At 35.0% G+C, this 15,268-nt stretch overlaps 1 protein-coding gene and 1 pseudogene across 2 annotated transcripts; one reads left to right on the top strand and one right to left on the bottom strand.

Annotated features, from left to right (window-relative positions):
- On the top strand, positions 362–5,244 carry LOC18613379 (annotated as a pseudogene).
- On the bottom strand, positions 5,584–9,520 carry LOC18613380 (F-box protein At2g27310). Of its 2 annotated transcripts, none has more exons than XM_018114408.1 (2): positions 9,214–9,520; positions 5,584–6,841 (listed from the first exon to the last, which is right to left on the bottom strand). In XM_018114408.1, the coding sequence occupies exon 2, from the start codon at positions 6,827–6,829 to the stop codon at positions 5,708–5,710; it is 1,122 nt and encodes a 373-aa protein (XP_017969897.1). In that variant the 5' UTR covers positions 6,830–6,841; positions 9,214–9,520; the 3' UTR covers positions 5,584–5,707. The 2 variants fall into 2 exon arrangements, with proteins under 2 accessions (XP_017969897.1, XP_007050649.1); XM_007050587.2 differs by having other exon boundaries at positions 5,584–6,846.

Genomic DNA, 15,268 nt, shown 5'->3' on the forward strand with positions numbered 1-15,268 from the left:
TTACTAGTTTTATGAATTTTTCAATTGAGAAATTTGATAGGAAGACTAGTTTCACACGTAGTGGCAGAGAATGATGAAAGATTTCGTTGTGCAGCAAGGTTTAATACGCCCCTTGCTAGGAAATGAGGAAGGGTAACCAGATGACATGAAGGATGTTGAATGGGTAGAGTTGGAGTAAAGGTATGTGAGCACTATTCGGCTTTAAATTGGAGATAATGTGTTTAACCATGTTATTGATGAGGATTCTGCTCCAAGGTTGTGGGCAAAGTTAGAGAAGATTTACTTGACGAAAAGTCTTTCCAACAAGTTGCAACTTAGGTGAAAGTTGTATCGCTTAAAGATAAAGGAGAATGGAGACCTCATGAAGCATATGAATGAATTCGATAGGATCATTGATCAGTTGAAGAAGGTTGATGTGAAAGTGGAGGAAGAGGAAAAGGCACTGTTGTTCCTGGCTTCACTTCTAAACTCCTATGAGGTATTTGTGGAATCTCTTATGTGTGGGATGGATACAATAACGTTAGAACAAGCACAAGCAACGTTAATGTCTCGCGAAGCCCTAAAGAAAAGTAAGAAAGGGGATAGAGATCCAAGTGGCTTGGCATTAGTAACTGAGGTTCGTAGGAGAAAGTCAACCAGTATGAGATTATCCAACAATGTTCAGTGCTTTCAATGCAAAGGGTATGGACATATTAAAATGGATTATTCTACAAAATGGGATAAAACTAACGAGAACAAAGGTGAGTGTGCTTTCGTTGCTGAAGGTGATGATTGTGATGTCCTTGTAATCTCAGAAAATATAGATGCAAATTCTGATTGGTATTTAGATTCTGCTACTGCCACTCACGTATGTTATCAAAAAGATTGTTTTGATTTACTTCAAGAAGGGGTGGCTGGGAATTTGACTTTGAGTAATAAGTCAATAGTGAAAGTCATGGGTCTTGGAGTGGTGAAAATCAAAATGTTTAATGGGATTGTGTGCTATTTGGGTGGTGTGGCCTATGTCTCAGAGATGCGTAAGAATCTAGTATCATTGAGCCTGTTAGACTCCAAAGGGCATGGATATTCTACTTGTGATGGAGTGGTAAAAGTCACACAAGGCAACATGGTCCTAATGAGGGGGAATTTGTATAATGGCTTATATTATCTAGAATGAAAGGCCTCGAAGGGATGGGAACAATGCACAGGAGATGGTAGCTACCAAAGTGAGATTTCATTTGCTGAGGAGGTGATGAAATGTTCCCATGGTGTAGACGATGGTGAAAGGACAAAAAATCTTATTAGTAATGAGTTGGAAGGGTCGTCGAGGTCCCTTTTCGAAGTCAATTAGTGCCATTGACTTGATGACTACATAGGTGCATTACCTGTTTTGTGGAATCGAGTGTTGGACCATACTTGATTCGATATGTGTACTCATGGTAATTATAAAGGTCAATGATTTGGAAAGTCTTATTCTTGGAGAGTTGTTCAAGGTGTTGGAAAGTAGGTGGAGTTAGAAAGTTGCAATCAGGTGCGACTGGTGGAAAAGGTTTAAAGAGTTTGAATTCAAGTCAAAGGTGGAGATTTGTTGAGTTTTAAGTTGACTAGAATTCTAAATCTTATTTGACTAGGATTCTTATTTGTGTACAACATTGAGTAGTTGTATGATTTTAAACTTCTTATTCCACATCGAGTCCTAATCACACTTTACTTTGAACTTTTATACTATAAAAGTAGATCTCTAAGCTTTAGAATTGCAAGTAGTACTTCGAGAGCTCTAAAAAGGGGACACCTTGTAACTCTATCTTTTATTCTAGATGGAACTAAAGTGGTTTGAGTGAGTATTCTTGAGAGGTTATTGAGAAAGAGTGTATGAGGGATCTTGGATTGGTTTGGAGAACCATAGAGGTTAATTTATTATACTTTAATTTTTCAATAATAGAATAACAGTTTCACTTCGTAGACATAGGCTCGCTGAATCACGTAAATTTTTATATTTTTCTATTTACTTGATTTCTTTGAGTTTTATCTTTATTATTTTTTGGGTAATTTTCATAACATCTTGTGATCCGTTAGACTTCGAATCCATCGAAGTTGCTGGTTCTTATCAGGGCGACGGCTTCAAGGTGTCTTTTTGCCCACTTTTATGTTGTACTAGTGAATAATGAAAGAATAATATGTAAATTTTTTTTTTTAATTTTTGGGTTTTGATTTAGCGCGGGAAGGATGTGAGCTGGTCTGTGATCTTGAATCCAGCGTTCCAGAGCTTGGGAATTGTATATGGAGATCTTGGGACTTTACCTCTGTACGTTCTTCCCAGCACTTTCAATGATGGAATCAAGCACAGTGATGATATTCTTGGAGTTTATTCATTGATCTTCTATACCATCACTCTCCTCCCTTTGGTTAAGTACATCTTGATTGTCTTACGTGCCACTGATAATGGAGATGGTACGTATATTCCCGAGTTTTGTATCCACAAAAAGATTGTAAGTTTATGTAATACATACAATGAGAAAAGGTCGTTCTAGTACAAGAACTAATTACTTATTTAATAATGTAAAACTGGACAGGAGGGACATTTGCTCTGTACTCGCTCATATGACGATCTGCGAAAGTGAGTTTGATCCCAAGTCAACAAGCGGAGGGTCACGATGTTTCCAATTTTCAGATCGAGTTGCCAAGCAGGCGGCTGAAACGGGCATCAGCACGCAAATCTAAGCTAGAGAAGAGCCAATATGCCAAGTACTTCCTATTGCTTTCCACCATGATTGGAACTTCTATGCTCATTGGGGATGGCATCCTCACACCTTCCATCTCAGGTTTAATAATAATATTTTCCATTCATTGCCTACTATTTCTTTTGTTTGGTGCGCATGGTTTTCTGGCTTTCAAGTCACTCTTTTGCTACGACTTGAATTGTAGTATTATCAGCAGTGGGTGGCATCAAGCAAGCTACACCTGCAATGGCACAAGGTTCTATCCCATTTTGTGTAACATATTGCCAATTCTTGTTTCAACTTACAAATGACTATTTCTTCATTTCTTTATCCCTAAATTTCGTTTCTGGCAGATATGGTTGTTTGGATATCAGCAGCTATCTTGGTGTTCCTCTTCATGATTCAAAGATTTGGGACTGACAAAGTGGATTATAGCTTTGCGCCTATAATGTGCGTATGGTTCATGCTTATTGGTAGGATTGGCGTCTACAACTGCATCAAATTTGATCCACTAATTGTCAAAGCTATCAATCCACAATACATTATAGCCTATTTCAGGAGGAACAAAAAAGCTGCTTGGATTTCCCTTGGTGACATTATCCTTTGCATAATAGGTTCGGATCTTTTGTTCCTTTTTTTATGTTCATGTATGACCTGTTTGTATTGAGAAGGTGAAACTGAAAATTTAAGACTCATATTGTTCGTTTTAATGCAGGAGCTGAGGCATTATTTGCTGATGTTGGGCATTTTACTGTTCTATCCGTACAAATAACCAGATGTACTATTGTCTATCCAACTATTTTGTTGGCGTACACTGGACAAGCCTCCTTCCTTCGCAAGCACCAACACTGTGGTGCTGATGCCTTCTACAAATCTGTACCAGGTGAATAATAATTGCCTATTTGACAGTTTTGTTTTCCTAACAAGTAGACAAAATTTATCTACTGAATATAATTCATAGTTGCAATGCAGGCCCTTTGTATTGGCCAATGTTCGTGGTAGCTGTGTTGGCTGCCATCATTGGGAGTCAATCATTGATTTCAGGGACTTTCTCTGTAATGCAATAGTCACTTTCACTAGGATGTTTCCCTCATGTGAAAGTTATACGCACAACAGCCAAGTACCAGGGACAAGTTTACATTCCTGAAATCAATTACCTTCTTATGCTAGCTTGTGTAGGAATTACTCTTGGCTTCAGGACTACAGACAAGATTGGCAACGCGTATGGTAATCCAATGGCCTTGATAATATTTTATCCTTTCTTCTTCAATGGAGAAAAGATTTGTTGCAGTCGCATCTTGAATTTTGTCAATCTTTTAGTAGTTTGATAATCAACATTGAAACTAATTAATGACTATTTTTGCTACAGGGGTTGCTGTGGTTTCTGTAATGGTACTTGCATCTTCCTTGTTAGTACTGATAATGATAATTATACGGAAACCCAACATTCTTTTCATAATCTCTTATGTTCTTGTCATCGGCCTACTAGAGCTAACCTATTTGAGTTCAGTCCTCTACAAATTCGAAAGTGGAGGGTACTTACCATTAGCTGTGGCAGCAGTTCTAGTGACCGTGATGATTGTTTGGAATAGCGTGCACCGGAAAAGGTACTATTATGAGCTCCAACACAAGATTTCTGTTGCAAAGCTACCAATGATAACCATGGACACAAACTTGTCTAGAATTCCTGGGCTTGCCTTGTTTTACTCGAAGGTTGTTCAGGGTATTCCACCCATCTTCAAGCACTATGTGTCTAATATACCAGCACTGCACTCAGTTCTTGTTTTTGTCTCCATAAAATCAATGCTCGTTAGCAAGGTTAGGCCAGAAGAAAGGTTCCTCTTCCGAAGGCTAGAACCGAAGGAGCTTCGCATCTTTCGATGTGTTGTTAGGTATGGTTATAAAGATGTACAGGATAAGCAAAAGCCGATTGAGAATCAGTTGGTTGAAAAGCTAAAGGAGTTTATAAGAGAAGACTTTCTGTTATCGCTATCTCAAACAGCGCTGAATGATGGGGACAACCAACGAGGATGGAGAGTTGCAAAGCGAGTTAAGTGGTAAGAAGGAAGAACATGAGAATTTGGCAGCATCAGATCAAGATAAGCTACGAGAGGCTGTGGAAGGAGAAATTGAAGTAGTGAATAGAGCATCGCAAGCTGGGGTTTTCCACTTGATTGGTGAAAATGGGGTGAGTGCTAGCAAAGGAGCAGGTATAGCAAAGAAGATTTTGATAAATTACGCTTACAATTTCTTGAAGAAGTATTTGACGCAAAGCGATAAAGTACTTCAAATTCCCCGTGAGCGGATGCTCAAAATTGGGATGACTTATGAGCTTTAGAGTATGTAACTAGAATTGCCTGCTCAAAAGAGGAATATGACCATAGAACCTGCTCCAAATTCTTAACTCTTTCTTTCCTAGTATTTGTTGAACTGATGATTAGTATAGGACTGAGAGAAGATCGCATGTAATTCTTTTTCTCTTTTTCTGGTTTTCCCTGTTTGTGAAAACGTAGGAGATCTATGTAGTCGATTGATATACAATGGAAGGAGGTTATTTTAAGTACAATGGATTACCATTAGCATTGCCGATATTTTCTCTATTCCTGAAACCAAGAGTTGATTCCCACACAAGCTCGCATAAGCAGGCAAATGTATAATCAAGTAGACTTAAATATAACTGCTGCAAGCGAGGACTAGCTCGAAAGAGAGCAGGTCTTGTGACCAGTGATAGGCAGAACCATCTTACGAGGTCCAGGGGGAGAGCCTCTGGCGCTTGAGTGGGAAACATTCTGCACAATGTCCCTTGAATTATACGGTCAATCATAGTGAATGTAACTAACCACTTGGCAAGCATTTTTCTTAAACACCACTAAAAAGAGAATCAGATTAGAAAGATAGAAACCTTTTTATTACTTGAAGCAAAATTGAATCTTTACATCAGAAGAAAAGGGTTGAGAGTTTGTTAAAACATCTTTGGTAAAAGTGTTAAATGAAAGCAGCACCTACATTTACAAAATGTAATACCAAAAAGTGATGAACACAGCAATGCCGCTTAAGATACAAAGTCTGTCTAACCTGCTTTCATTCCTCATTTTCTCCTCTTTTAACTCACTCTGTACTTTAGAGTACAAATGACAGGACTCAAGAACTTCACTGTAATTTTTGCTGCGGTGGCAGCTCAGAGCTTCCTTCAGAATAAGCAAACTGTTTCTTCCATTAACATGTGCACCTTCCATATCTTCCAACTGCATGCTCAGCTCTGTCAATTTGAGAGTTGTCTCTATACCTTCGCCCTCTGTGTGGATGACTCTGAACTTCATGATAAGAATGCACTCTACTACTTGACATGGAAGGACGTCTTTGGCAGGAAGAACAGACCCAAACCTTATCACAAAATCCTTGTCTGTGGGCCAATGCCTCTGTCCACCAAGAGGGCTCCAACTGGCAAGATTAGCAGCTTGCTTAACTTTTCTGTTTACAACAATCCAACTAAGGCGGAGGCCATCTCGGAGCTCCTTCCACAGTTTCCCATCTTTCCGTTCCTTTTCCATAGAAATAATTGGTGGCAGACCATCAGAAACTGAAAGGGTAACCTCACCTTCATTATCATCATCTCTAGCAGCATATGTAAGAAGATCAATCCGAAATGGGCAGTTGTAAAACCAACTATTGGATCCATTTGCATTAGGAATACCCCATAGGACTTTTGAACAGATTGTTTTATCTTTATACCTGATATCTACAATAGAAACAAAATCTAATGGTGAAATACTTTCAACCCCATCGGTGTCACCATAATATTCAGCTTCAGTCCATTCTTCAGGGTACTCAAGATAGTCATTCCACTGATACTCTGTTACTTCCTTATTAACAATAAGTGGGAAACAATCTGCGTAGAACTTTCTGAATCCACCAATCGAAGAAATCAAACTTTTAACATCTTCTCTGTTCGTTGAACGCCACATAGTAGAACAAACATTTTCCCATAGTCTCTCCTCTCTTGAGATTGAACAAAATGTCGCACATGCACATGCTGCAGTGGCCAAAGTTGGGCCATCAAGACGCCTCAATATGTCGTAGAAAAGATCACTACTCAAGGATGCCATGCTCTCAATGGTTGCTACCGACATAGCTCCCAACCTCTAATCTACATCAAAACACATTAAATGGAATTATTGATAATTACTCAGCTATATAAGTTTAGCATTTGAGTATGCACATGACAAGGTTATGTGGCACAGTCCACACTAACCTGCAAAGCATTGATTTGATAATTACTCAACTATATAAGTTTGGCATTTGAGTATGCACATGAGAAGGTTATGTGGCACAGTCCACACTAACCTACTTTAGTTGTAAGTACACAACCAATGTGGGATTCATGGTCCACTATCCTTCGGTTGCAAGTACACAGCCTATGTCCAATTCATTTAAGTACACAATGTATGTGGGATTCATTTAAGTACACAATCGATACGGGATTCATGGTCCACTATCCTTCGGTTGTAAGTACACAACCAATGTGGGATTCATGGTCCGCTGTCCTTTGGTCCACTGTCCTTCAATTGTGTAAGTACACAACCGATGTGGGATTCACGGTCCAGTGTCCCTGAAAAGGTGCTCTAATACCAACTGTCATGATCCACATCAATTTTTTTTTTTTTTGAAAAGTAACAAATTTCATTCAATCAGGGAAGTAAAGCTCCCTTGCCAAGAATAAAAGGAGGATTTAAGGGTGTTGTGCATCTCACTAGCATAACAGCCTAAAAACCTCACCATTCTCTGTACAAGAACAATATCTCTCATGACACAAAATAACTCATCAATCACCAAAAACAAAAAACAAATCCCCCTCCCTCTTACATACAACAGTGTACCCACCCCTTACAACACAAAGGACACTATTTAAGTCATCAACAAAGCTGAAAACCTGAAGCATCAAAATCTCATCCAACAATCAACAAAGATAGAACCAAGGGATAAAACATAGATAAACTCATAGAAAGCAATAAGTGAGATTCCACTTCCCTCGCCAGTTCCTCCATCCCGATCAAATTCTCCCCATCAGCTTAATCAAAAATGTGAAGGAGCTCCTCTTGTCGGTTAATCCCAGCTTTAGCAAGGTTGTCAGCCATTTGATTTTTCTCTCTATAAATGTGTTTAACCTCCCATGCATTCATTTCCTTCTTTAATCTCTCAATGTCAAGGATCCATTTCCGCAACCTCTAAGGCGCTTCTTCTAGTCTATTAGCCCACTTCACCGCGTTTCTAGAGTCACTTTCCACAATTAATAAATGTGATTAATCCCATTTTGATGCTGAAAACAGAAGGAAAGCTTCTCTAATAGCTCTAATATCAGCAATGGTGGAGTCCCCCACCCCAATAGACATGGAGAATAAAATCTTAACATGCCCATCTTTGTCCCTTAAAACCACTCCAATTCCGGCCTCACCTGAACAGCCTTTGGCTGCCCTGTCGACATTAAATTTCAATTCTCCTTGGCCTGGTTTACTCCATCTTTCAGCCACTCTCTCCTTTTTTGCATTCTTTACAATAGCTCCCAGAGTTGGGTCCCTAAAAGTGTCCAAAACAGTATTGTATTCAAAGTGTCCACACCAATCTACAAGTTGAAATAGTGTGAAAACTTCAATACCCAGTCTCACTTTAGTACATTACAGATATGGAATTTCATAGCTCCCCTCTGGACCTTGACACTATGCTTCCAATTTGGCCTAAAAAACTCCACAATCAAAAATGACCAGATTCCTCATTCCACTCCAAAAAGCATACACTCTAGAGTGCTATTCTAACTCAATGAGTTTTGTACAAAACTCTAGTCATAACTGAAGAAAGAAATACTGTTGCATCCTTTGATCGAAGCAGCAAATAAGTCCAAAAAGAGGCTTACTCAACATTCAAGAAAAGGTTTTATCACTTAACAAAAAAAAAAAAAAAGCTTTTCTCTCCAAGATGGCAGTGTTTATTCTATTCAGATAATGTTAGTAATATGGTCCGAAAATATATACGAAGCAAAAAATGAAACAGTCAGGATTAACTTCTCGTTGATTTGAGACATTAACTCGGTGAAACCGAACTCCTCAAGAGCATATAATATGGCTAATGCAATAACATACAAACACCCACAAAAATTATAGAACATCCACATAACAAGTCAAATAAGTAGGCTTCAAAAATGTAAAAGTTATCCCAAAATCAACTCGACTTGCATAACTATACAGGGTAACAATATTACTCAAGTATACAAAAATAAATGAATAAATAAATAAAGACATCTATTTTACACATGTGGAGTAAGAACCCAGATTCCCAAACTCTATTTCAAATGATCAAGACAGATCAATCCACAGATACCAACACATGTAACGAAATCCAATCATAATCACAAAAATTTAACCTTTTTTGGGGCAGCTGGGGACCCCCATTAATTTTTTACCCAACCCAGAAAAACAAAAAATACCCAAAACAAAAAATAAAAAGAAACCAAGGAGATTACCTTAAATTGGACGGGGAAATGTATGATACATGATGGTGAAGCAAAACTAGAAAGGGAAGTGACAGACGGAAACAGGAATCAGAAGAGGTTGTTGTTGTTTTGAAGTAGTTGGAACTACGAAACAAGCAAAACAACAGGAAAGAGAAGATCTAAAACGATATGGCGGATTGTGGGCTTATTTGGGTTCTGATTTTATTGTGAGATCAAACGGTTTTGAGGTCATTTTCCGCTCTGCCTTTTTGGAAGCTTGCTTAGGTACTGTGCATGTCTGTACCTTTGAAGTTCGTCACGATTAGGATTTGTTGTCCTTCTTCCTCTGTTTTCTCCGGTTCATTACTTTCCACGCATATCACGCCACGTCATTATCTGATTTTTTTTTTTTTGATTGGACAGAACCCAAAAAATCATATCTTAGGCGTTAAGGACCAGGTCATCCCATGTCCTGCAAAAACGTTCCATGTCGGTCGTGTAGATACATGCGAATTGAAATTTTTTTTGTTTTTTTATAAAATTAAAAAATTAATAAATCATAAAAATATTAATCGAACGAAGTGTTACTTGAAGAATAAAAGGAAGAATCCGTTCGAAAATCTTAAACTATTTTTTTAAACAATAATATGTTGTTTATCTATATTATTTTCTTACATTACATACTCCTTTAATTCTTAGATGATATGGTGGGAAAAATAGAAACTTTTCTTCAATTCTAATTCAGATTTTTTTTTTCCTTTTTGTTGATAGTGTAGAGAAATTTAACATTGGTTGTTCATATTATCTTTTCTGATAAACTTCAAATATTTCTGACCTGAGCACCCAATGCAATTCCTGTCCCATAAATGTGTGATCTGAACTTCAAAACCATTAATTTATTCTGTCAATGTGAATTAGATAAAGGCATACTAAAATTTTAGGAGGTTGCTGTAACATAATTAAGAATAAAAACAAGAGGACTGGAAGATAATGCAGAGCTCATTCTGAAACCTTAAAGTGGCAAAACAGTTTATATTTTGGTGTTTCCTATGTCATTGTTAGCAGTTTTCCTTGGACAGCTATGCATCGGCAGGATGTGGATCAAGCAGAGTCGCGGAATTTGCATTCAACCCCATTGGTTCGGCCCTTTTGGACCTTCTAAGAAGGACCCAAATGGGAGAATCTTTGACAGATGATTGCTCCTAAACGGCTAATGAAGCTTGGACGCTTTCTCTTCCTATGTTTATCCTCAAAACTGTTTCCCACAATCTGAATATTTTAACCCAAAATTAGATTCAAAACATGTGAGTGTATACCTTATTCAAAACCTCTTATAGAATTTGCAGTATTTGTTCCATCAACATCTTTACTCTTTAGTGACATTGTATTATTTTCTGAATTGGCATTACTTTTCATATTTTCACAAGGGCCACCACCACCCTGAAGCAATCTGCATCCTTAATTATTCATCAACACAGGATGGTTATATTGATTACTCCTCCTAAAAGGTTTCTTGGAAGAATACCATTTTGAACATAGGAGGACCTAACGATATTAAAGAAGAAAAAAAAAAAGAAAATCATTGAGCACAAAGATTTCGATTTATGCAATGAAAACGACCACAGGTTTGAACTTTTTAATAATCATTAATGGGGGCTAGTACTAAAATGGAAGACATTACAGGAGTTTGGAAATGAAGCACACCGCCCTGATTTGCGCGATTTTCATCATCGATTATAGTACTGACTGGGAGGAGCCTATTCAAGAAAATGACTCAAAAACAATAAATACCCAGATGAGCTGTTAGGTACGGCTTCTACTTTTTTTGTGGGGTTGGGAATTAAATATATAGGAAAGGAAAGCTGCAGGTAACCTAAATTGGGAGAAGTGGCATTAACATAATAGACTGGTCATAGATAAAAAATAAAAAATAAAAAAAGAAAAGAATGGCGTAAAAGGGAGATGGTCACTAATTTACTCCACCCCGATGGCCCTGCCCTTTCTCTGCCTGATGCGGTACCATTGGCACCTGGCGGTGGAAAAGGACATTCCTATTCCGGGACAATGTCATCTGATTACATTGTTGCATTGTAGCAGTCCACCCATGAAAAATTAGACACATTAACAAATGGTTGCACCTGTCACCATAAATTATAGCAGAAATTCAAACATGTCACGCACTCTAATTAACCGACTTCTGCTTCATCTTCAATGCGCTGTGACTTAAAATTGTAAGGTTGAAAGTTGATTAGCCAGACGTGTAAAAAATCACCGTCCCCAACAAGCGAAGCTAAGGTTTTAGGTGTGGTGTCCATTAACTTGAGCTAGAACCTGCAAACATCACGACAATTATTTATGATCATAATCATGATGGAGAGAGTTTCAGTTCAATTAAAGCAATATTAATCCGAAAATGGAGATTACACCAGTTCTTTATTACTAATCTTTAAAGAATTATCGTTTATTCTTTTTTTTTATTATTTGGTTAAACTCTTCAAGGAGGGAAAGAGGCGACAAGCCGATTACTTGTTATTATTACTAACCTAGAAATCCGAATCCAAAAAATTACTTGCAAACAAATAGGACAATTAAGCGAAAAAGGCCTGTTCACACTTGTCAGAAGTTTAATCTTCCGGACTTTATATTTTGTTGTTTTGTAATTTCTTCCATTAATCTTTTTTTTAACTATTATGAATATTTTTGTGAATATTTATTTATACTATTTATATCTAAATTTTGATGTGAAATAAATTAGATTAAGATTAGAATTTAATCCATTCATCTAATCACTTAATATTTTTTTCATCTGGTAAATTCTATCTAAATAAGGAGTTATCAGCCTCCTTACTTCATTTATAAATACACATACTTTCTCTTTCTCTAAGTACTTTCTTTTATATTTATCTTATAGTTGTTATTTTAAATTATATTTCATAACATGTTATCAAATTTTGATGTCATTTTGTTTTCATCATCTTCTAGCTTTAAAAGAATTTCAATAATTGGTTTTTGATTTATGGTTTGAACAAATCAAGTAAATGTTGATATTATTTTATTTTCATCATCTCCAAATGTCAAAAAGATTTCAATAGCTGGTCTTTGATTTTTTATTTTAACAAATCAGGTAAGTGGTCTCTTTGGTGTTTTCATTCCCTGAAAATCAGTCTTAAAGTGAATTTTGCTATCATGTAGTATTTTTATTATTGAGCAAAATAACAAGCTACTGATGACAAATTATGAATCTATACATTCTCTAAAGTAAATGTGACATCATTTAATAAGTATGGTCATGGTCATGGTCATTAATCCATCCATTACCTAAAATGAATATAACATCATAATTTAATAATTATGATCATGGATATGGAAGAGGTTGTCGTAATAATTTACACTATCACTGTTCTAATTTTAATAATAATTTTACCCACTAGAAGTATATGGATAATTTTACTACAAAAAGTGGATAGATACTCACCAAAAGTGCATAGATATCTTAACCCACTAACCCACCAGAAGTGGATAACCCATCAAAAGTGGATGAATACCTGCAATCCATCCAAAATGAATATATACTTTTACCCCACCAGAAGTGGATGAATAATGAAAAGATAAAAATAAATAGAATAAAAAGAATATAGAAAATGTTTTGATGTGATATGAAAGACCATTGATCACATACCTATTGTACGTCAAACTAAAACATCTTGTGATGATTTTAACTATGACCAAGTTGATATAACACATAAGACATTGTTGATTTTCTTATCCACACTCAAAGAGAAATTGATCATTTAATTGGTAATGGAAATATCCAAGAATAAAATTTTTTAATAGTTTATTGATATATTTTAGTATAACTCTATTCTTAAGATACGTTTATATGTTTTCATTATATTTAAATGATATGTTCTTATTATGAGTTTTAATTCTATATTTCATGTTCTTTTATGTTAACTTGAAATGTGTATATATATACATATTATTGAAAAAAAATATTAACATCCATCTTGTTGGATCTAAGATCAATACTGCAAATATGTCTAGCAGACAATGCTACAACACACATTACATTTAAAGGCAAGAAATATTTTTCTACTTCACAATGGAAAAAACCAATGTCAATATAATATTTGGTAGTCCAGGATTAATTGAAGGTTTCAAAAGAGTGAATATCTTACAACACAGAGGAACAAAGTTTATAATAGAGAATGCATTATTTTCTACTAAGTCTCAAAGAATCTTATTAAATTTTAAAGATATTTGTCTGAATGAATATCATATTTAGACAATGAATGAAAGAGACATTGAATACCTTTATATTATATTTCTTATCTTGCGTAAAAAGTGTGTATTAAAAAAATTACCTACTTTATCCTCTGAAATGTACTACACAAAAATTAGAATGATTGAAATTTATACTATAGTAAACCAGAAGCTTACTAATGATTTTAATATTTGACATGACCGGTTGGATCATTTTGGATCAATAATGGTGCGAAAAATTATTGAAAATACATATAGTCATCCATTGAAAAACAAAAAGTTTTTCAATCTAATGAATTCTCTTGTGTTGCTTTCTCTTAAGATAAATTAATTATAAGACCATCACTAGCTAAAGTTGAATCTCTTACATTTTTTAAACATATTCAAGGTGATATATGTAGATTCATACATTCACCATATGGACAATTTAGATATTTTACAATTTTAATTGATGCATCAACTAGATGGTCACATGTTTGTTTATTATCAATTTGCAATTTAGCATTTGCAATCATTTGTTTGCAAGCATATTTTTCTTATTATACAATTAAAACTATTCATCTTGACGATGCTGATAAATTTACATCTCAAGTTTTTAATAAATATTCTATATTAGTTGCAATAACTATTGAAGAACTTGTTACTCATGTTCATACACAAAATGATCCAACAAAATCGTTTATCAAACACTTTCAACTAATTACAAAGCCATTGCTTATGAAATATAAACTCTCAATTTCTGTTTAGAGGTTGGCCATTTTGGATGCAGTAACACTTGTATACATTTGGCCAACGAGTTATTATAAATTCTCTCTTATACAATTGGTTTATGGTAAAAAATAAAATATTTTTCATCTTAGAATTTTTGAATATGCAATATATGTTCCAATTGCTCCACCACAATACATAAAGATGAGTTCTCAAAAGAAGGTAGGAATATATATTGGATACGAATCTCTATTTATAATTAAATATTTAAAACCATTAATATAAGATTTATTCACGACAAGGTTTGTAGATTATTATTTTGATGGAACAATTTTCCCAACATTAGGGAGAGAAAATAAGCAACTGGAAAAGAAAATTTCTTAGAGCTTGTTTGGCTTGGCTTTTTTCTAACTTAAAAGCTATTATGATGCCTTTATGAAAAATAATAGCTTTTAAAATTAAGTTAAAGTTGTTTGATAATTTTTTTTTATAAGTTTTAATTTTTGTTAAAATTATCATATAAGGTATTTCTTTTTTTTGATAGGGTAATATTGTAATTATTTTTAACAAATGAGGATATTTTTGGAACAAACATAAAAATTTTCTTGTATTTTTAAAAGAAGAGAAGAAAAAGCTCCTCCTTGGAGCTTTTTTTTAAGCTCTTTTTTTAAACAAATTTGTTCTTAAAAAAAAAAGCTACTTTTTTTTTAAGAGCTTATCAAAAGATCATGTTTGGCTTGATTTTTGCTTTTAAGAGATAAATAAGTTGAAAAAAAAACTAGGCCAAATATGCACTTAGAATGCATTATCATTATCTAGTATTGATCATCGCACAAATCAATCTGAACTTGAAGTTCAAAAGATAATTCATTTGTTAAATATAGCAAATTAGTTGTTAAACGTATTTATTAACCTAAAAAGAATAAGTAAATCTCATAGACCAATTGTAGAAGCTACTATTAGAATTGATGTCTTTGTAGGACAAGGCATGCTAGAAGCATGGAGACCAATTGATTCTAAAGATAAAAATTCTCAAAAAAAAAAAGAGCAAATATTCAAGATGGTCAAAAAAAGAAAATAGAAATTTTAGAAAAGACTCTTGACATAATTAATA

This window comes from Theobroma cacao, chromosome 1 (genome assembly GCF_000208745.1).
Source record: "Theobroma cacao cultivar B97-61/B2 chromosome 1, Criollo_cocoa_genome_V2, whole genome shotgun sequence".
Classification (NCBI taxonomy): domain Eukaryota; kingdom Viridiplantae; phylum Streptophyta; class Magnoliopsida; order Malvales; family Malvaceae; genus Theobroma; species Theobroma cacao.